The 22,409-nt window shown below is 39.0% G+C and overlaps 2 protein-coding genes across 8 annotated transcripts in view; one reads left to right on the forward strand and one right to left on the reverse strand.

The window, feature by feature from the left end:
• Positions 1-18,955, forward strand: part of SPIRE1 (spire type actin nucleation factor 1) — a 209,780-nt gene extending 190,825 nt beyond the window's left edge. For 3 of the 7 annotated variants that reach the window (XM_045457912.1, XM_045457913.1, XM_045457919.1), the window contains 7 exons: positions 5,554-5,696; positions 7,958-8,131; positions 12,401-12,538; positions 13,131-13,201; positions 13,737-13,764; positions 13,860-13,996; positions 15,535-18,955. In XM_045457912.1, coding sequence (XP_045313868.1) covers positions 5,554-5,696; positions 7,958-8,131; positions 12,401-12,538; positions 13,131-13,201; positions 13,737-13,764; positions 13,860-13,996; positions 15,535-15,793 — 950 coding nt within the window. In that variant the 3' untranslated portion in view covers positions 15,794-18,955. Of the gene's footprint in view, positions 1-5,553; positions 5,697-7,957; positions 8,132-12,400; positions 12,539-13,130; positions 13,202-13,583; positions 13,765-13,859; positions 13,997-15,534 lie in introns of those variants that run through there. The other 4 variants (XM_045457914.1, XM_045457915.1, XM_045457916.1 and 1 more) reach the window with 3 other exon arrangements.
• PRELID3A (PRELI domain containing 3A) overlaps positions 17,278-22,409 on the reverse strand; it is a 40,181-nt gene continuing 35,049 nt past the window's right edge. The window contains exon 7 of the mRNA XM_045457936.1: positions 17,278-19,019. The gene's annotated coding sequence lies outside the window, so the exon portion shown is untranslated. The remainder of the gene's footprint in view (positions 19,020-22,409) is intronic.

Raw genomic sequence — 22,409 nt, forward strand, 5'->3', positions numbered from 1 at the left:
CTGATGAATATGGATGCAAAAATTCTCAATAAGATACTAGCAAATCGAATTCAACAGCATATAAAAAGAATTATTCACCATGATCAGGTGGGATTCATTCCTGGGATGCAGGGCTGGTTCAACATTCGCAAATCAATCAACGTGATACAGCACATTAAAGAAAAGATAAGAACCATATGATCCTGTCAGTCGATGCAGAAAAGGTCTTTGACAAAATTCAGCAACTTTCTTAATAAAAACCCTTCAGAAAGTCGGGATAGAAGGAACATACTTAAACATCATAAAAGCCGTTTATGAAAAGCCCACAGCTAACCTCATCCTCAACGGGGAAAAATTCAGACCTTTTTCCCTGAGATCAGGAACACGACAGGGATGTCCACTGTCACCGCTGTTGTTTAACATAGTGTTGGAAATTCTAGCATCAGCAATCAGACAACAAAAAGAAATCAAAGGCATCAAAATTGGCAAAGATGAAGTTAAGCTTTCACCTTTTGCAGATGACATGATATTATACATGGAAAATCCGATAGACTCCACCAAAAGTCTGCTAGAACTGATACATGAATTCAGCAAAGTTGCAGGATACAAAATCAATGTACAGAAATCAGTTACATTCTTATACACTAGTAATGAAGCAACAGAAAGACAAATAAAGAAACTGATCCCATTCACAATTGCACCAAGAAGCATAAAATACCTAGGAATAAACCTAACCAAAGATGTAAAAGATCTGTATGCTGAAAACTATAGAAAGCTTGTGAAGGAAATTGAAGAAGATATAAGGAAATGGAAAAATATTCCGTGCTCATGGATTGGGAGAATAAATATTGTCAAAATGTCAATACTACCCAAAGCTATCTACACATTCAATGCAATCCCAATCAAAATTGCACCAGCATTCTTCTCGAAACTAGAACAAGCAATCCTAAAATTCATATGGAACCACAAAAGGCCCCGAATAGCCAAAGTAATTTTGAAGAAGAAGACCAAAGCAGGAGGCATCACAATCCCAGACTTTAGCCTCTACTACAAAGCTGTCATCATCAAGACAGCATGGTATTGGCACAAAAACAGACACATAGACCAATGGAATAGAATAGAAACCCCAGAACTAGACCCACAAACGTATGGCCAACTCATCTTTGACAAAGCAGGAAAGAACATCCAATGGAAAAAAGACAGTCTCTTTAACAAATGGTGCTGGGAGAACTGGACAGCAACATGCAGAAGATTGAAACTAGACCACTTTCTCACACCATTCACAAAAATAAACTCAAAATGATAAATGACCTGAATGTGAGACAGGAAACCATCCAAACCCTAGAGGAGAAAGCAGGAAAAGACCTCTCTGACCTCAGCCGTAGCAATTTCTTACTTGACACATCCCCAAAGGCAAGGGAATTAAAAGCAAAAATGAACTACTGGGACCTTATGAAGATAAAAAGCTTCTGCACAGCAAAGGAAACAACCAACAAAACTAACAGGCAACCGATGGAATGGGAAAAGATATTTGCAAATGACATATCGGACAAAGGGCTAGTATCCAAAATCTATAAAGACCTCACCAAACTCCACACCCGAAAAACAAATAACCCAGTGAAGAAATGGGCAGAAAACGTGAATAGACACTTCTAAAGAAGACATCCGGATGGCCAACAGGCACATGAAAAGATGCTCAACGTCACTCCTCATCAGGGAAATACAAATCAAAACCACACTCAGATATCACCTCACGCCAGTCAGAGTGGCCAAAATGAACAAATCAGGAGACTATAGATGCTGGAGAGGATGTGGAGAAACGGGAACCCTCTTGCACTGTTGGTGGGAATGCAAATTGGTGCAACCGCTCTGGAAAACAGTGTGGAGATTCCTCAAAAAATTAAAAATAGACCTACCCTATGACCCAGCAATAGCACTGTTAGGAATTTACCCAAGGGATACAGGAGTACTGATGCATAAGGGCACTTGTACCCCAATGTTTATAGCAGCACTCTCAACAATAGCCAAATTATGGAAAGAGCCTAAATGTCCATCAACTGATGAATGGATAAAGAAATTGTGGTTTATATACACAATGGAGTACTACGTGGCAACGAGAAAGAATGAAATATGGCCCTTTGTAGCAACATGGATGGAACTGGAGAGTGTTATGCTAAGTGAAATAAGCCATACAGAGAAAGACAGATACCATATGTTTTCACTCTTAGGTGGATCCTGAGAAACTTAACAGAAACCCATGGGGGAGGGGAAGGAAAAAAAAAAAAAGGAGGTTAGAGTGGGAGAGGGCCAAAGCATAAGAGACTCTTAAAAACTGAGAACAAATTAAGGGTTGATGGGGGGTGGGAGGGAGGGGAGGGTGGGTGATGGGTATTGAGGAGGGCACCTTTTGGGATGAGCACTGGGTGTTGTATGGAAACCAATTTGACAATAAATTTCATATATTGAAGAAAAAAAACCCTACAAACTATAGTAATCAACACAATGAGGTATTAGCATAAAGACAGACATATAAATCAACAAAATAGAATAGAGAGCCCAGAATAAAGCCTCACCTATATGGTCAAAAGATTTTTGACAAGTGTGCCAAGACAATTCAATGGGAAGTCTTTCAGCAAATGATCCTGGGAGAACTGTATATCCACATGCAAAAAGGAAGTTATACCCTCACCTAACACCATATACAAAAATTAACTCAAAATGGATTAAGAACCTAAATGTAAGACCTAAAATAATAAAACTCTTAGAAGAAAACATAGGACAAAAACTTCATGACATTGGATTTGGCAATGGTTTCTTGGCTATGACCCCAAGGATAGACAAAAAATTGTCTATTTGTAAAAATAGACAAACTGGAATTTATGAAATTTAAAAAACTTTTATGCATAAAAAGACATTATCAATGAAATAAAAGGGCAGTATGCAGGATAGGAGAAAATATTTGCAGATCATATCTCTAATAAAGGATTAATATTCAGAATATATAGAGAAAGTCTTGAAACTCAACAACAGAAAAGAGAACCTAATTAAAAAATAGGCAAAGGACTCAAATGGACATTTCTCCAAAGAAGATACACTAATGACCAACAAGTGCATGAAAAGATTCTCAGCATCATTAATCATTAGGGAAATACAAATCAAAACTATAGTGAGATGCCACCTCCCACCCATTTAAACGGCTGCTATCAAAACAAAAACCAGAAGACAAGTGTTGGCAAGAATGTAGAGAAATTGGAACCATGTGCACTGTTGGGAATGTGAAATGGTACAGGTGTTGTGGAAAACAGTATGGTGACTCCTCAGAAACTTAAAAATGGAATTACATATGATCCAGCAATTCTGCTTCTGACTATATAAGCAAAAGAATCGAAACAGAAAAAAAAAATTGAAAGCAGAATCTCAAAGAGATATTTGTACATCCATGTTCATAGCAGTATTCACAATAGCTAAAATGTGAAAGCAACCCCAGTGTCCGTCAGTGGATGAATGGCTAGGCAAAATGTGGAATATCCACACAATGAAATATTACTCAGCCTTAAAATTGAGGAAAATTCTGGGGCACCTGGGTGGCTCAGTCGGTTAAATGTCCGACTTCAGCTCAAGTCATGATCTCACAGTTTGTGAGTTTGAGCCCTACATTGGACTCTGTGCTGACAGCTCAGAACCTGGAGCCTGCTTCAAATTGTGTGTCTCCCTCTCTCCCTCAGCCCCTCCCCCACTCAGACGCTTGCTTGCTCGCTCTCTCTCAAAAATAAATAAAACATTTTTAAAAATGGGGGAAATTCTGCAATAGGCTACAATACTGACAAACTTTTAGGACATTTTGCTAAGGGAAAAAAGGAATTCCAAAAAAGGCAAATACTGTATAATTCCATTTATATGAGATTTTTAGAGCGGTCAAAATCATAGAGATGGAAAGTAGGATGGTAGTTGTGAGGGGCTGTAGGTAGTGGAGAATAGGAAGTTGTAGAGTTTCAGTTTACAAGATGAAGAGTTATGGTCTTAACCATTACAAGATGGAAGATAACGGTTGCACAACAGTGTAAATATTTAATACCACTGAACTGTGCAGTTAAAAATAGTTAAGACACACTAAATATAATTTATGTATGTTTTACTGCAATTTAAAAAAACAACTTACTGATTTCCTGTACACGTGGAGTTTTTAGTGATTAAAATTCTTTAATTAGTATTTTGATTTACTTAGATTGTATCAAGAATAGTAGGAGCTGACCTTGGTCATTATCTATACTTGGTGTTTGTCCAGGCCCATTAAATATTATAGAGATTCAATTAAATCACATAATGGATTTCTGTATCTTTCTTGATTATGGAAATCGTGTTATTTTTATTTAGTAATTTCTGTTGGTGGGGTAGTCCAAATAGATGGATCACATTTAACTTGGTGTTGACTTTCACTTTCCTCACCTGCTACATTGAATGAAGCAGGCTTACTTTTCAGAGAGAGTAGGAGGAAGTATTAAATAAAACTTTAAGCAATATAATTTATTTCTAATGTTCTCTTTATGTTTTCAGAATGTAAATCCAGAACCATTCAAACCATAAAATATTCTCCTTTTATAAACTTTTTTTTTTAGAAAATTTTATTTTTTAAGTAATCTTTACACCCAACATGGGGCCCGAACTCACAACCCCGAGATCAAGAGTCATGTGCTCTACATACCAAGGCACCCCTCAAACCTTCTCCTTTTTTTTTTTTTTTTTTATTTATTTTTTTTTTTATTTTTGGGACAGAGAGAGACAGAGCATGAACGGGGGAGGGGCAGAGAGAGAGGGAGACACAGAATCGGAAACAGGCTCCAGGCTCTGAGCCATCAGCCCAGAGCCCGACGCGGGGCTCGAACTCACGGACCGCGAGATCGTGACCTGGCTGAAGTCGGACGCTTAACCGACTGCGCCACCCAGGCGCCCCAAACCTTCTCCTTTTAAACTCTGTCCCAAAATATTACTAGATGAAGGAGAGCAGTGGCACAATATTATCAAAGCTGGAATTTATTTTTTCAAATTTAAATAGAGCTTGATTTAAATCTAAGGACAGAATGTCTTGATAAATATTTAAAAAGGAAGAGTTTTTATATTTTATCTTTAAAAAGAATATAAAAGGTCAGTACACTTGAGAATTTTGGTATGATGTGGTAGCCTTTTTTGGACACAAGGAGAATACATGTTTTTACGTATTTTACATGCCTGAGACTGTAAAATTTTTTGTATATAATGTGAAGGCATTTGTATGTACAAATCTGAGACTATAATTGTGTTTTTATGATATATTTGAATGAATATTAAAAATACAAATATTTTTCTTTTTTCTTTCTATATCTGTAGGAAAGTTCATCTTGCAAAGATTTTTCTGTAACAGTCCTCATAGTATCCCCATAAGAACTTCTAATCTTACTAAAACCCTCTAACAAATATTTCATCTTTGAATGCAATGTTTGTGACAAATGACAAAGGGTGTTCTGTCAGAAATTGAAAATCTAAGACTTTTTACTTGTAAGAAAGTTCATTTCAGTTTGGTTAATTTCATTTCTTTAGAGCCTCCGAAATTCTTGCCCATATCATCAACACCCCAGCCAGAGAGACGGCAGCCACCCCAGAGACGACATTCCATTGAAAAGGAAACACCCACTAATGTAAGACAGTTTTTGCCACCCTCCAAGCAGAGCTCCCGATCTCTTGTAAGTAACTGGAAAACTGCGTAGTAACTTAAGGATCAGTTAGAGACCTGGAATAATTAGCTTTCTTAAGACAACGATTAGGAGAAAAAAATCTTCCAAATGTTAAAATGATCTTTAAATAGCTTTATTTGTTTTTAATATCTAAAGAAAACCAATTCTGACAGTAACCTAAATGAAATTTGACCATCCCTTGTTCATTTAAAGTAGTTTTTTTTCCCCCAGAAGACTTATCAATGGTTGAAAGCATGTATTATTATTAAAGAAATGCCTTCTTCTTTTCAAAGGGAATTAGTCCACTTAAAAATTGTTAAAACTCATCAAAAAGTTAGCAAAGTCTGACTAAAGTACACTATTTTATTGAGGCAGAAGTATAAGGGGAGAATTTTGATCCATTACAAGCCATTGTACATTGTTTTCAAGTATGTTTTATGATCTTGGAGCCAAAGCTGCTATTTGCACTGGATGATGATTTTGCTATTTTCCTGAGACTTCCAGGTTGGTGTAGTGGCTTTGATTCCCAGGACAATGGAAGTAATACGTAGGGCACTGCCAGAAAGAAGTAACAGACCCTCTAACTAAAAGAGGTCTGCAAAGATTCTTTTGTAGTCCACTTGACTTAAGAAATATTTGCAGGTGAGATGAAGGCTTCAATCAATAATTCTACCAGCAACCTAATATCTAATGTTTTCTCAGAAATTCATGAATAAAAAGCACTGGAATATGCCTTGTCTATATTTCAGTCCATATTTTTAGGCTGTCTTGAATTATCAAGGGTTCAAATAAAGCAATAACTGATTTCCCTCCCTCAAAGTAGAGGAAGATAGTATGGTACCAAGTTTGAACAGAGCTTTCAAGTGCTGAAATTTGATCAGTCATCTCTGTTCCTAAAAAGTTCGATTAAGGAACTAATGATTGTGTGTCAGTTCTTGATAGAATTCCTCTAACTCTTAAATAATCACTGAAACATTGATTAAGTATAGCCTCACCAGTAGTTTATCAGCAGAAAAACAGAACTCTTAACCAGACAGGTTGAAACTTTAAAGTCCAAAGACTTTTGTTTATGTGAACAACTTAAATGTATATAAGAGATCACAAGTCCAATAATCAAGAGGTTCTTCTCTTCAGCCAACTTTTCTCTTAGAAGCCAGTTTATCATTCAGCTGTGTACCTGGCCTTGTGATCATATGACACCATTGTTGGTGTTAAATTTTAAAATTATCACTGTGGAAGAACTATCAGATCAGTTAAAAGGAATTTCAGCTAGTAAGAGAAATTTTGAATGGAATAGAAGAAATACCATAGAATTAATAGAAGAAAGACCATCAGCCCAAATCAAGGACCCAGAAGTGTATTTCCTTACAAAGGGGAACTCTTAGTGTGTGGTAGGTCAGGCTGGGAGTTGTTTTTTATGGACAAGGAGAGCAAGACAAAGTTTATCTGCAGTCACAGAGAAGAGTCTCAGTGAAAGGCAGTGGGAAAGCACTTCGGTCAGTGCTGCATGGCTCAGGTTCTATAGGGAACCACAGCTCACGGGAAGGGCCTCTGGGTGCCAGCTGAGACAAAGTAACCTCCAGTCAGAGTAGTAACTGGTCTCATTAATAGCTTATCTTGAGAAATCCATAATCACACTTGTCTTGTGGTAGTGCTGTCTAGCTTGGTAAGTACTTTAAAAGTATGACCATTAATTTAAACTTTAGCTATATTAAAACAAGGAATCCTTTTGTATTTATAATCCTTACACTGAAAATGGCAGAAATGTCTTTGTTGGTATTCATTTTTATTTTTATTGTATCTCCCTCTGTTTCCTTAGGATGTTTAAAATGTAATTTTTTTTTCATCACTTGGTCAAATGATTGAGGACGATGGCCCATCTAAGTAAAAGGAGACTTGTCTTTCAGTACCTTCCCCAGTGTGCTGCGTGCTCCCCACTGCCCCCAGAGGTGGTTGCCTCTGTCCTGCCTCCTGGTGAGCCCTGTTCAGGGGGCCACTAAGTTAGAAACATCTTAAGTCTCTGGTTTGTGAATTCTGAGACTCCCTAGGAATGACTTCATGGTATGATTACTAATTTGCACATATGGAAGCAGACATTGGTGTGGACACACACATGTGGAATCTACTGTTAACATCCTCTGTGGTGTTTTTGTTTTGTTTTGTTTTTCTTTCATGCTCTGTAACCACTATTTTTAGGTCACTCATGTTCAGCATTATTTTCTCCTTTTCTTTCCCCCTGCCATTTTCTTTTTCCCTTATCTGTTGTTCAGGTTCCTAGGATAACCAGTGTATGGCCAAGGACGCCTTTCCGACCACTTTTTTCTACCATACAAACAGCTTCTCTGCTCAGCTCTCATCCTTTTGAAGCAGCCATGTTTGGGGTAGCAGGGGCTATGTATTATCTATGTGAGAGAGCTTTTACCAGCAGGTGGAAATCCTCAAAGGTTGGCCTCTTTCTGCTGGTTCTGGGGATTATTTTACTCTATCTCTTTGACAGTGATACCTCAGCTACTGCACTCTGAACAATTAACAGCTTAGATGGGCACTTTGCTTCTGATCGTTGATTCCAGTCTTTTGTAGGATGCATAGATTACACCATGATCTCAGTTGAGAGGAAAATGACCTTGAAAGGACAACAAACTCAAAATGCAGCATCGGATTAGAGGGACCTGTGAGTGACCCAGTTATATGGCAGGAAGAATGCTGTCTCCTCTCCATGTGCAGGGGCACTCAGATAGCCTGTGGGTGCTTGCCTCCCAGGGCCTTCCTGCCATCGGATCAGCATTTGCTCCCTCATTCAGCTGGCAGAGCAACCGCCTGCCAGGCCATATAGCCACAGGGGACTCCTCCACAACCCATGAAACCATGTCATTTCTCGTTTCCCACACACCCCGCCATGAGCTCAGAGGGGCTGTGCACCTGTAGCCCATGCCTGCCCTGGGCTCCAAGAACCTTCTTCCCCACACCTTTCATACAGCTGCATTGTGTTCGTCAGAGTGTGGCATGGTATTTAGGACAACCCACTTCTCCTAGAAGTTTTAAGTTTTCCTTTTATTGATGCGGTTATTTTAAATATTTTAAATAAGTATGCATTTTATTATTTTTTAGATTTTCATACAGAATTATTTTTTAAAGAAAATCCAATACTTTCCAAACTCCAGTGAAATAAAAAGCCCTCAAACTATGCCCAAGCTTCCCCTGCCCCCAGAGTAGCATGTGCTGCTGACTAGTGTTCGCAGCTGCCTGGTCTGTTCTGCTTCATATAGGGTCCTGGCTCTGTGAGGTCCTTTATTTACTAAACATATCCTTGACAAATGAACCAGCAGCTGGTTTCTTTGTTATTCTTTATTACTCATCTTGGTTTGGAAAAGAGACTCTGAATGTAAATGAAATACAGCAAATTCCTTTCTCTTCTTATTTGTCATGAAATAGAGGCTAGATCTCTATTCTTTTTCCATTTTAGATCTTGGCCCTGTGGGCAGTACATGGTCAGGTGCAGGGATGGCATTTTAATTCCTGTCACTCTTACTGCTGCTATTACTGGAGATCTGCTGACATTTTTATACATTTTTTTTAACTTGTTTTATTTTTTGTTTTTTTTTTAATTTACATCCAAATTAGTTAGCATATAGTGCAACAATGATTTCAGGAGTAGATCCTTAATGTCCCTTACCCATTTAACCCATCCCCCTTCCCACAACCTCTCCTATAACCCTCAGTTTGTTCTCCATATTTATGAGTCTCTTCTGTTTTGTCCCCCTCCCTGTTTTTATATTATTTTTGTTTGACATTTTTATTTTTATTATCAATACTTCCCAGACAGAGATATCTGTATACTATGTCTACATATCACTGTAGGCAAACAGTTCACTTTGACTTTTAAAATTGAACCTGAAAAAAGAGAAGAGTAATTAAACTTAATAGGTGCTATTTTAATTTAAATCTGCCTTTGATTTATTAAAAACTCAAAACAGCAATGGTCATTTTGGATAATTTTCAAATATCTGCTACTTACAAAGTTTTTGCTAATTAAGAATACTATATAAAATATAACTATTCCCATTCTTTCTGTGGCTCAGTAACCAGAGTATACATTATGTTCTCTAATTTCTGTGCTCCCTAACTCTGACCCTTCTGGATGGTAAATGTAATCAGAATATTCAACACAAACTCAGCAATTTTAGTGACATACATCAAAAGTAAGTTCTAAAGGCTCATCTCCCCCTATAGCATATTGTAATCTTTATTAAAACTCTTTCAGATTTAGCTTCCCTTTCCTAAATTTAGGAGTGAGATTGAGGCACAGAGAAGCAAGAGGATTTTAGAGTCCCATGTCTGGCTGTGACAATGAGCTCTGAGCATGTGGAGGAATGACCGAGGGCTCTCACTCACTGTTAAAGCCCCAAATGCTCCTCACATTTTGGAGCTTTAATATCTCCGCAAGATCTGTTAAGGTTAAGGCTTAATTTGGCATTGGGGATGTTTAATTTTTTTGCCAATTGAAAAAAAATAATGAAAACTATTCTAGTAACTGTTTATTATTTTCTTTCATGTTGCATTAAAGTTTTGTTGTCCTTGGGAAAGCACCAGAATTAAAACATTAGCATTTGACCTGATGGAAATTATTTTACTAAACAGTAATCTGCCTGAAAGTTAGAGAAAGAACAAGAACACCCACAAAATACAGTTTCTTATTATGTCTTACGAAGTACTGGATTTGCATATGGTTCAAAGCAGTAAGTTGAAAGTATGCTTGACTAAGCCCTTTTGTGATTTAAGACTGAGAAGAGGGAAGTAGAGCCTGTCAGGTCTATTATGTGTGTTAGGATCTCCCTGCAAATACAAAGGATTCCCATCTACCGGAAATGTTTACCGTCCCAGGCATCCCAGTTGTTAAGTTAATTAAATTGGCACTATTTGCCATCTTCCCATAGCAGCAAATCTCAGGTATTGATACTCTGATTAGTTACTAGATTCATACATTATTTTGTTCCACCTCAGCAGTTTTGTCACATGGTTAACTATCAGAAAATGCACAAAAATCATACTCAGCAAATGAATAAAAAAGACCATAGGAAACTTCTTATGAAATATGTTAAAAACTGAGAAAAGCCATCATTCAGACATGTGCAGCCGACAATACCTATCTCCTGCAGAATTGTAGTGGCCTAACCTTCACACAGGCAGTGCATTGTTCCTACTTGACACTAAGCTGTTTTCTCAGGGTGGAAGAAAACTGGGTGGATATTGGACACCAATTTAATCCTGTTATGTTTGAAAACTTTTCCCATCGAAAGAGAAAATTATGTGATGGTGATTTTTTAAAAAATATTTTAGACTAGCAAATGATACAGTCTTCCTGAACAGACTACCTTCCCACCCTCTGGATACAGCTTAGTATCCTCTTAAACATTCCTCTTAAAAATTCAATTGCAGGATTTTTTTCCAAAACATTTTTAAGCAAATTTAAAGTTAGCCTGACCAGACATGATTTTGTATTGATCGTTAGTAAGAAGCAGTTCTTCAAACTACTTTTTTTTTAGTAAATGCTAATGTTTATCAAGTTTGCAACCTAGATTTGTTTTTGTTTTTTCTGATTGAAAGACAGAACTGAATGTTAAAACTCCATAAACTGACTGCATTCATAGTCATGTGCTTTCTCATTTGGCTTGTTTGATTCCAGAATGCCTGTGAGCAATGCTATTGTGTGTGTGTGGGAGTGAATTATAATGTGTTTGCACTGAGAACATTAAGTCTCAGTGTCCCTACACCACAATGGCCCCTGTGAAGCCTGGCAGGGTGAGAATGCACAAGACCGTTCTGTCTTTCTATTAGATCCACCAATCAAACACAGGGCCGGATGGGGAGCAGATGGGGGTGAGGCTCTTTATTCAGTGGGATCAGTTACATCAACATCTTCCTCAGCTGTTTTTAGGGAAGCCATTACCATAAGACAGCCGGCATAAATATTTATTGTGAAATTCTTAAGATTTTCTCCACATCTTTCCAGTGCTGATTGTACATTCAGCAGTTGTTTAAAAGTAATAACAGAAATCTAGAGAACCGTGGTGCAGCCTGTAGAGGTTGCTTTTTGGCTGGAAACTGCACCAGTAGTTACATGTTTCAGTTCTGCTCATACCATTAGGATTTTTCTCAATGTGCTGATGTAACTTACCACTAAATAATGCTTCTCAGTATAAATTACTAACCACCTCCTTTTGGCTATTCTGGGTACCACAAACCAGTTTTCTAAATAGTACCAATGTTGTAGATTTGTTATTTAAGTATTAGCATATAGTATACAAATAACAGGAAGCAATGTCTTTACAGAATTGTAGGAGAAAACAGATGTCAATTTGTTTTAGAACAAGAAAATGTTCTTTAAAGATTTCATTACACAGATACATAGCTCTGCTTAATGAAATAGAAACTTGAGGCAAAATATGTACTCAAATGTGAGGAACTTTCCTTTCTGGAAATTTCTATAGGTTATAATGTTTGACATGGTCCCCAGAAGTTTTCTGCCATCTGTTGTCTTAGTGTAATTAGAAATTATGTGGTCCCCAGAGTGAGCCAGCTCTGTTCCAGTGTTCATTGGGAAACCTCTTTTCTTCTCTGGAGCTACTAACCAGGTGTCTGATCTGAAGGGAAACTGTGCAGTGCCAGAAAAGGGGGGTGGGAGTTTCTTATTCATGTGGAATTTTGAATTTCAGGAGGAATTCTGCTATCCAGTGGAATGCCTAGCTCTTACCGTGGAGGAAGTGATGCATATTCGTCAGGTCCTGGTGAAGGCAGAGCTGGAAAAATACCAACAGTATAAAGATGTCTACACCGCCCTGAAAAAAGGAAAGGTAGAGCTGTTTAAAGTTGGTTGATAAGTAGGGTTAGAGGAATGGTGAGTCCCAGGCCTGGTCTCCTGAGGGAGTGGTCTGCTGGCAGCCAGATGGTACAGGACTTTTAGGGGATTTCAGGAGGTAAGAGGCTTACCCTGTACTACACAGTTCCTATTCTGCTTTGCTTACAAAAGAGAGTATTTTTGTTTCTCTCTGAGAAATCAAAAACTTTGGAAGACTTAAAACAACCATAATAAATAGTGGCATGCCTTCATAAAATCATGTCTGCATTTAGTTGTTATACTTTTAAAGGATTTATAAAGAAAATACATCTGAAAAATGGAAGAGACTGTTTCAGAACCTTCTTCAGATTGATTCCATGATGATGAGCCTCAGAGCTATAGCCTTTTATTACCTTTTAAAAGTGGAATTATAAGTAAATAGCCAAATTATAATTCTTACAGAGCCAAACTTGAAAACAGGGTTTCTGAATTCTCTTTTTCCTTCTGTCTGCTAAAGGTCCCTAATATGTAAAAGTATATTTAGACATGTAAATTAGGAAATTAACTGTTGGCAATGCTCTTCTCTCCCTTTAAATTTGTATTTTTAGCTCTGCTTTTGTTGCCGAACCAGGAGATTTTCCTTCTTCACCTGGTCTTATACCTGTCAGTTCTGTAAGAGGTAAGGTTTTTTGTAATTGATGTAAATAAATACTACTTACATTCACTATTTAGTCATTTTTTCACACAGGAACAGTATTAGAAATTACCCCAATTCGTTACCACATTGTATTGTGCTTGTGGGTTAGTAATACTGATTTCTTCAAAGAGTAGAGCAAACAGTTACTTAGCGTTATAGCTGGAAAATGTTTCTCCGCATGTACTTCTTTTACATAACTAAGGTGATCCTAATAATCATGTCTTGTTTAAACACAAAAAGTAGATGTGATTGTCACGTGATCCTTCCCTAGATAGACAAGTAAGAAAATCCCAGACAGATGAGAGTTGATCCTTTTCCAGGAAACAGTGTAAGAGTTCAGTTTCACAGATTGTCTCCTTGGCAATCCACGGTTGTATCAGTCCGTTACATTCTGGTGGAAGAACAAGAGAGTTTTTGCAGTTTGTTATAGAAATTCACAACCGCACAGCCATTGACTTCTCTGACTCTCCGGTCTCATCACGTCAATGCTGAGTAACACTTCTGATTTTGTGTACAGGCCCGTGTGTTCACAGTGTTGCAAAAAGGTAAGCTAAGCTTGGCAAAATTATAACTTGTGTTAATTTTAAGGAGTCCACCTCTTTAACAGTACTGCTCATTCTGGTTTCATTTGGGATAATAGATGCGGCTGCCCTCTAAACCATACTCCACTCTTCCCATCTTTTCATTGGGACCTTCTACCTTGCAAAGAGGGGAAAGTTGCATGAGGCCAGAAAAAACCCCCACTGGCCACCATCGGCCACTCCGGAGCATTGCCAGGTGAGTAAGACACCGGAGACTTTACTCTGTAAAGGAAGAACGTTCCTTTTGAGAACCAGTGACAAAGTAGGGTTTGGGCTCAGAGTGCTTTAGGTTGGGTGGTTGGTTTTAATATAGTCTTGACTTGCGCACAAATCTTCAAAATTTCCCAAAGGTAACTTGTCAAGGGATAATAGCTAGCTACTTGAAGCATACTTGAATGTCATCATTTTTTTTCTATTTTAGAGGTAATTACTTTTGTGGGTTCTCTAAAAGTCATCTTTAAAACTGACCTTGTTTTCAGTGCAGTTGAAAACCTGCACCTGAAGTTGTCTTTCTTTCCTCCTTAGTTTTGAAAGCAAATCTGTTTAGGTCTTGGTTTCCAATGGTCTGCAAGAACTTTGGTTTATCTTCCTATTGTAAATAAGGCAGAAATAAAGCTTTATGGCAGTTAAAAAAAAAAAAAACCTGAATATCAGTCCCTTTGCATTTAATGCAGGGTAAGGTTAGTGTTGGTCCTTGAGAAAGGATGGAGATCAGGCCAGTTCGGCTCACGTACTCACATACTCACGGGCCAAAAAGGTTGGGGTTTTATGCACCAGCTGCCCCCCGTCAGGGAGGGGCACTGGTGCTGTGCGCTGGGCAGCCCCACTCCTGCACACCACAGATGTGGGCGGCAAGGCAAGGAAGCTGTGAGCCCAGCAGGTAACTTGTGCCCCGCACTACTGCCCCTGTGCTGCCCACTCTGCCTTGAGACACTGCTGCTCTGTGGCGGCCTCCAACTGTGGATCATCACCTGTGAGCTCAAGGCGACGGGACACGTTGTTGTTCTTTCTGTACATACTCCACACCTAGGTTCCTGTTTGGTTTAACTGAAGTAGTAAACGAGTAGATGATTCCTAGTTATTTCAAAAAAATTGCCCAGAACAATTACTGTGATGAGGTCTGGTGAACTCCAGCTCTCTGGAATCCAAATAATTAGTCATCCAAATGTAGAGAATTAGAGAATTATTAGGGAGGGGAAGGTGTATTTGAGAAACGCAAAAATGTTGAGAAAGCTGGTCCCTAAATAACTTTTCAGGGTAAGACATATTTACCTCAGCTTACTGTAATCTGCCCCACCATCTACAGTTAACTAATGTTCATCAACCCTGACAAAGGGCCACTGGAGAAAGAACTTGAAGTTCCTTCTGAATCACCCAGAGGACGTTAGTAACATGTACTTTGTTTCATTTTCATTGTTAGAGTCCACTAGACATCATGTATGTTAATCAGGTGAATACTCTGAATGTCTTTTTTTTCCAAAAATTCTAGAAGGGACACTAAGAGTTTTCAGTATTATTATTTCTTAATAAAGTATGTTTCCTGGTCTCTTTTTAAAAAAAATATTTTGAATTTTATCCCCAATTAGAAATTCTTCCTTTGGAAGGACATGAGGTGACTCACCCATTCGGTAAAATGTTTTGGCAGCAAATTTACCTTTTTGCACCTAGTTGCTCAGTATTGCAAGAGAACTGTGAGTAATGATACTGGATTCAGAACATTTTGTTTTGTTCCAGGTTCTCCTCAAAATCTAAGTCTGTGGACAAATCAGATGAAGAACTACAGTTTCCCAAAGAGTTGATGGAGGACTGGAGTACTATGGAGGTGTGCGTAGACTGCAAAAAGTTCATTTCGGAAATCATCAGTTCGAGCCGGCGCAGCCTGGTGTTGGCCAACAAAAGAGCACGATTAAAAAGGAAAACACAGTCTTTCTATATGTCCTCACCGGGCCCCTCGGAATACTGCCCTTCAGAGAGGACTATCAATGAAATCTGAGCCTGTGCCTTTCGGTTGCTTTGTGTTCAGAGTCGGCACTAGCGCGGGAGAAACACTGAGCTGCACTGTCTCCTTGCCGCGGTCTTAGTTAATAGGCTTGAATTCGCATTAGATCAGGTTTTTGCTGCATCACGTTGTTCCACAGACTGAATGCTGTGTTCATATCGATTGATGGTATGTGACAGGTCAGCCGATTGCTCCTTTGCACTGAGAGATAACAATAGTTTGAAACTTGCTTGTGTGTGTGTGTGTGTGTGTGTGTGTGTGTGTGTGTGTGTGTGTGGATTTGGAGGCCAGAAACTTTTTCCTTAGTTCAGTTCCTTACTGTTCCCTCAGATAATTTCCTGACTAAGGCAAAAAGCTTCTCACGTGGGAAATCAGCCTCACAAAGGCATCGATGTTAGCACAGTCCTAAGCAGTAAGTCATATTGGCATTTCCACCTGACAGTGTTCCTATCTAATGTACATAGTGACCAGGCCCCGCCACACACCAGGTACCTGGAGTCGGGGCCAGGCTGCTCATCATCTCATGGCACAAAACCTGGAAGGGTTTGTTCATACTGTCAAACTGACTTTAAATTATTGTTGCTCTGAGATAAAGACTCCGAGGGACTTCACGCCTGCATTCTAGTGCAAAACATCTGGATAAGCAGTACACCCAAGTGGGTGACCGTTTTCCTCCAAGCTGCTGTGTTTGCCCCAGTGCAATGGATCAGTGTCTCCTGAGTGGGTGACAGGTTTTCATTCCCTTTCTTGAATGTATTATGGTTACTTGTAGTTTTGCAACAGAGGTCTAAGAATTAAAGTTTTGTGGGAGTTTCAGGAGAAAGGAACGCCAAAAGTCTGTCAAGAAGTTGAGTGTGTTTTGGGTAACTATGGGGAGGGTTGTGACCGCACAGGGTGCCAGCTATTGCCGCGCCACGGGGACTGAGCTGGAGCTCTTCCGTTTTCAGCTACATTTTTCATAACTTTATAGTCTTAGCCATCACGACTAAATTAAGCCACAATTTGGTATCCAAGGTCTCAAACTGAAATTAATTTATTTTTATAAATGAATTTTAAGGGAAAAAACATTGTCTAGTTCTTTTAAAATTACAAGAAAATTAACCCACCGATAGGCTTTTTGGATGCTTTTTGCACAAGTTTTCCTTGTAAATGACTGGAGTGAGTAGGGTGGGTTTTTGATGAAGTAGGTTGGAGGATGGCATTATATACCTGAAATTTCTCCGCTTGTTTGTCCCATTCCAGGAGCTGTACTTTATTATTTTAGTATGCTTAGAAATGACCAAATTGCCATTGATGTTTGGAAAATCAGTGAATGCACATACGCAATAATTTCCTGAAAGCTATAGGACACGCCTGTAGTCAGCACTGCAACAGCACCATTACATAAGAGGCATGGCAGTCACATTTCATACCACAGCAGAGTAGAGTAACATTTCTATATTAGATTAACAGTAATACCTCAGAACTGCTCTGGTAGTAGTTTTTAATGGATTGAAATTTACAATTTAGTAAATGGCTTAAAATTACTTATACTTAACGAAATAAACTTTACCAATTGACTAAAATAATGCATGTTAACAGTTCGTCTGTGTTTGCATGTGAAAGTGGGCCACCAGAGAACCCTTATTGAGTTTGCAAGTGTTTAAATTATTTTAAAGACTCTTGTGTAAGAGATTTAAACATTATATTGGGCAAATCTAATTTATAACATTTTCCAAGGGACTATTTGGACTCTGTACCCCAGAAGGTTTGGTGGAAGCCATGCCCTTTGAGGGCCCCAGGCTTGGACCTCTAAATGACTACCAGGAAAAGGAACGGTATGTGTATACATATATAGACATGACCCAAGATAGTGTGCTTTTTAAAATAATGACTAGTTTACTGCTGTTACTAAAACATAAGAAACTAAGCCCCCCAAATGAGAATTTCGTTCACATTCACAAGGCAGATATCTAGCCTCTCTCAATCTTTGGCTTCACCTCTTCAGGTTTATGATACTGTATGGGCTGATTTAGGCATGATCACTCTTACCAGAGCATTAGAATGTAAATCCTTCAGCAGCATTAACGAGGTTTGTCAAATGGATGGTATGTCTACTTGAGACAGTTTGCAGAAAGTAGTGTAAGAAGAGGGCATGTGGCACAGTTAAACTTGCAGACGTTGAATTAACATCACTTTTTGTTGCCAAAACAATTTCTTACATTTACCCTTTCCTTACCCATGACATGTACCCATCACCTCGACTAAATTAGGTAATCTGCCGAGGGTGATTCACCAACAGCTTGTGGAGCATGGTTGCACCATCCTTAGCCTAGTCTGACATTAGGACTGCCTCCCTCTTCTTAACTACTAAAATAACATACCGTCACAGTGTTCCTTTTTTTTCCTGGTTTCCGGCCACTGGGCATTTATACCTTATCCAGCAACAACAAATTATTGGCTAGCTGGTCTCAAAAGGAGCCTGGTGTGTCTGAGAGCTCGCACGCACACTGAAGCAGCCCTTGGTGCATCCTCCAGCACCGTCCTTTTGTCCCAGACCTCACGAGCTTGCCCTGCTGGGAGGTGGTTCCTTCCCCACGGCCTAACTTTCTACCCATGTCAGAGTGGTTAAGAATGCTTGTAAATAGTGTAATATATTTATTAATATTTGAAAGGCATTCATTCAGTGGACAATGGGAATTAACTCTCCCAGGGCAAGTAAAAATTAAGTCAAATAATTGATATGTACATTGACTTAACAGTCTTACTAGATTTCAAGTCTTAAGCCTTTCAAATTAAACCAGAAGGTTGTTATGTAGGAGTTTTAAAAATGATCTTACTTTTGAGGAGACTGTGTGATTAGCACCGTGAACTCATACCATGAATTTTTTAAGGCTTTTATTTTTCTAACTGTATTAATAAATATAGGACTGGATTTTAGGTGCCACAGAGGAGACATGAGCGTTTTAAATTATGTTGCTATTTGCTAAAGCAAAATGGCAGAAAATTTTGTTCATGCAAAACTGTACACTGACTGGACTTTGACCTGGCTTCCTGTGTGTATAAAAGTCAAGGTATTGCTGGCATTCAGGGTGACATATCGGTACTAAACATTTTCCATTCAAGTCTTTTATTTTAAATAAGTTTAGGGAAAAATAAAATGGCTTTCCGTCATAACTTCTGTGTTGAGTTCCTGTTGTAAAATGGTGATGTCTTTCGGTAACTAGCTGTCAGAAGTCACCTAGGTTAGAAAGGGAAGACACCTGTATCATCCACAAGTTATGATCGGTTTGAGACATACAATCTGACAAGGACCACACTAGAAAAATTTTTTAAAAATTGAGCCACTGCCATAACTCTGCTGTGGAACCAAGAAGCTGTGACTTCTTTTTAACCCTCAACAGTACAAGAAATTAAAATTCTGTAAATAGTGTATAACGTTTTGTCATAGAAGTCACATACATGGAGACAAATTATGTATAGAAAGATAAAGCTCTTCTGTTATTTTTTCCAAATAGAATTCCCCAAGGGATACATTCCTAAAATGTCCTGTGATAAGAAAATTTCCTGTTGTAGTATGTAAATTGCTTGAGGAGAAAATTAGGAAGATTAAACCCACAATGAACTTAGGGAAGTTATATTTTTATTAACTAAAGAGAGAGCATCATTTAAGATATTTACATATCTCAAATATTACCTGATACTGAGTTTGATACTCATTTACACACACTATCCTTTTATTTGTCAGGCATATTTTAGGATCTTCCACTGAAGCTTCTCTGTGAGGTATGTGTAACAAAACACTTGTGTGGGTCCAGCTCTCTCTCCAGTGTTCACAAACTTTCTCAGTCCAAGTCAGATTCCTAGTGTTGTACCTCCTGGACCCCAGAGATACAGGAAACTTGGATACCACAAAGAGGAAAGCTTTGTGTAACCCTTAATAACTATATCTGTCTTTTCTCTTCTCAGCTCCAGTGAAGGAAGATAGTTGTAAAGCATCATAGTCTAGCATTTTGTAATGAGAAATACTTTTAGGAAAGGGCTTGATTGCACATATGATGTGTTTAAAGACTCCAGTTCTTGTCCCTCTGCAGAATGTGCAGGTACACACACACACACACAGATTCATTATAATGTTCATATAGGGTATGCTCCTTCTTCCCCCATGTTAGCCAAAGGCCCATGTCTAGAAACTTCCTTTTGTCCACCCAAAAAGTTTAGGAGCTAAGAACCTACTTAATATAAAACTCTGCCTACACTAATTAAATGTTCAGATGCATGGCATGGCAGACTGGATTTGCACTATTATTCTGGCTCATTCCACTAAAATGTCTATGATGTATAATTTATGTATTTAATTTTTTTTAAGTTTATTTTGAGAGCACACACGTGTGTGCACATGGGGGAGGGGCACAGAGAGAGGGAGAGAGAGAATCCCAGGCAGGCTCTGTGCTGTCATCCCAGAGCCCAACTCAGGGCTCAATCTCACAACTGTTAGATCATGACCTGAGCAGAAATCAAGAGTCAGGCGCTTAGTTGAGCCACCCAGGCACCCCAATGTATAATTTACGTATGTAGAATAGATGTTACCTGTGGCAAAAAAAAATCTGCAATTCTCTTTCTACTGTTGGATTTTGATGCTGGCAGCAAAACCCAAGCCACTTCAGCATTATTGAAGCAATGTAAATAAAAGAGCTTCAGAACTGACAAGACATGGCTCTTGAAAAGTGGGGCATCACAAGTTCCTTTTAAAGATCCTCTGGATGTTTAAACTTATGCCATGTTCGACACAACTCCGTGCTCAGATTTCTTTTGCTGCCCAGAGGCCCTGGCCCCATGGGTCCTGCACTGGGAGCATTCTCACAAGCTGCACTAAGGAATCTCATTGTCTGTGGACTGAAATAAGGCGGGGAACTCCCTCACCTTGGGTGTGGCTGGCAAGGAGGGACCACCTTGAGCAAGCTTGCTCACTTCAAGTTTGCCCTCCCATATATTCTTTGCTTTGGCGTTCCCTTGTGGCTGCAGGAATTGTCTGTCAGTCCCTTCCCCTAGGGTGACACAGCAGAGGACATCACATCCCAGTTCCTCCCAGGAGCAGCAGTATTCAGACTAGTGGAAATGCCAAAGATGAATTGAGAATTTCTGTAGAGCCAAACAATATCAAGTTCCTAAGCAAACATGGTGTAAAAGCTGTAGGGAAGCATGTGGGAGAAATGGAAGGAACAGCAAGGCTCTGCACAGGTATATCTGAACAACGTAGCCACTGCTGTGTAGAGCCAACGGTGTAAACAAAACCCAGAATAACTTCTACTTTTAAAAGGAAGAAATTTTTATCTTAGACATCCCAAAGAGAGAAAGAAGCCTAAGAAGATTCCAGCTTACCCACCAAGGAAAGGGAACATGATGAGAGAAAAAGCCTCGAGTCTTCCTAGCACAGTATCAAGGTCATTTCAGAAGTCAGATTCACAGAATATAAATTTGGACTGGCACTGTGGGCATAACACAGCAGGCATCCTGCCTCCATGTGACTCCCAGGACAGCCTAAAATATTCATCCAGGTGTAGCCAATGGTAGACACATTTCCTTCTCAGTAAGAACAGGACCTTACTCTGTTCCAAAATGGGATTTGCTAGGGAAAAGGATTTTTCAGGATGAGCTTTCGTCCCGATAATGGAAAAAAACTAGTCTGTAGTCAGCAAAGCAGGTTCTTTCAGCGGTACCTGGTTTCAAGTATTTGAAATGGCTCTAACTTCACTGTGCTCCGGCCTGACAGCAGAACAGCCATCTGACACGGCGAAAGTTCCTTAACATTTCTGGATTTTATTTTCTTACAATTTAAAGCAAGGGTGTTGGATGAGGTGATCTCTAAGGTCAGTTTTATCCAGGAGAGGCATTCAACACACTGGATCAAACAACCAGTACCACATAGGTACCAACCAGTAAACAGCGGAGGGCCTGAGCCAACCGTAACAAGAAATTGAGAAAAGCCTTTGTGCATCCAAGCCAGCCCTTTCACTAAAGTGAAGGCTGAAATGATGATACTTTCCAAGAAATATTTCTGTGTTTATGACAAACCTGATGATGTATAATACACAAATGCAAGAAAAAGCACAAAGTATGCTGCATTTATTTGAAACTTGGGGAGGCAAAGACAAAAAAAAATCAACTTTACCAATTACTATAAAGAATCTGAGTCCTTGTGTGTATCAGTTGTAACTCAATCTAAAAAAATTCCTCAGTAGATCTCCCAAAATGTAGAAGAAAAATTTCGGAAAGACAAGTTGATATATATTTAAAACACACACACACACACAAACTGTTTTACATCTAACAACATCTGGTTACTGAAGGTTCATCTCCCAACCCTATGCAACAGGAAGACCTTGTCAGACCTGGCAAGTCTTTGTTCCCACAATGTGGTGTGTTTTCCTGTCAGAGATGTAAAGAGAACCAGGCAGCTATATGGGCAACTAACTACATATAACAGACTATCTTCATTGCTTTAAGAGGCAGTAAACAAACAGACAACTCTTGTTATCCAGCTTGGTCAAAGAGCCAGTTACCACAACTACAGGGAGTCCCCCAGTATATATACTTCCCAGTGTAGTAATGGGATCCCCAGCCAAGAACC

Source organism: Leopardus geoffroyi, chromosome D3 (assembly GCF_018350155.1).
Source record: "Leopardus geoffroyi isolate Oge1 chromosome D3, O.geoffroyi_Oge1_pat1.0, whole genome shotgun sequence".
In the NCBI taxonomy this organism is placed as follows: domain Eukaryota; kingdom Metazoa; phylum Chordata; class Mammalia; order Carnivora; family Felidae; genus Leopardus; species Leopardus geoffroyi.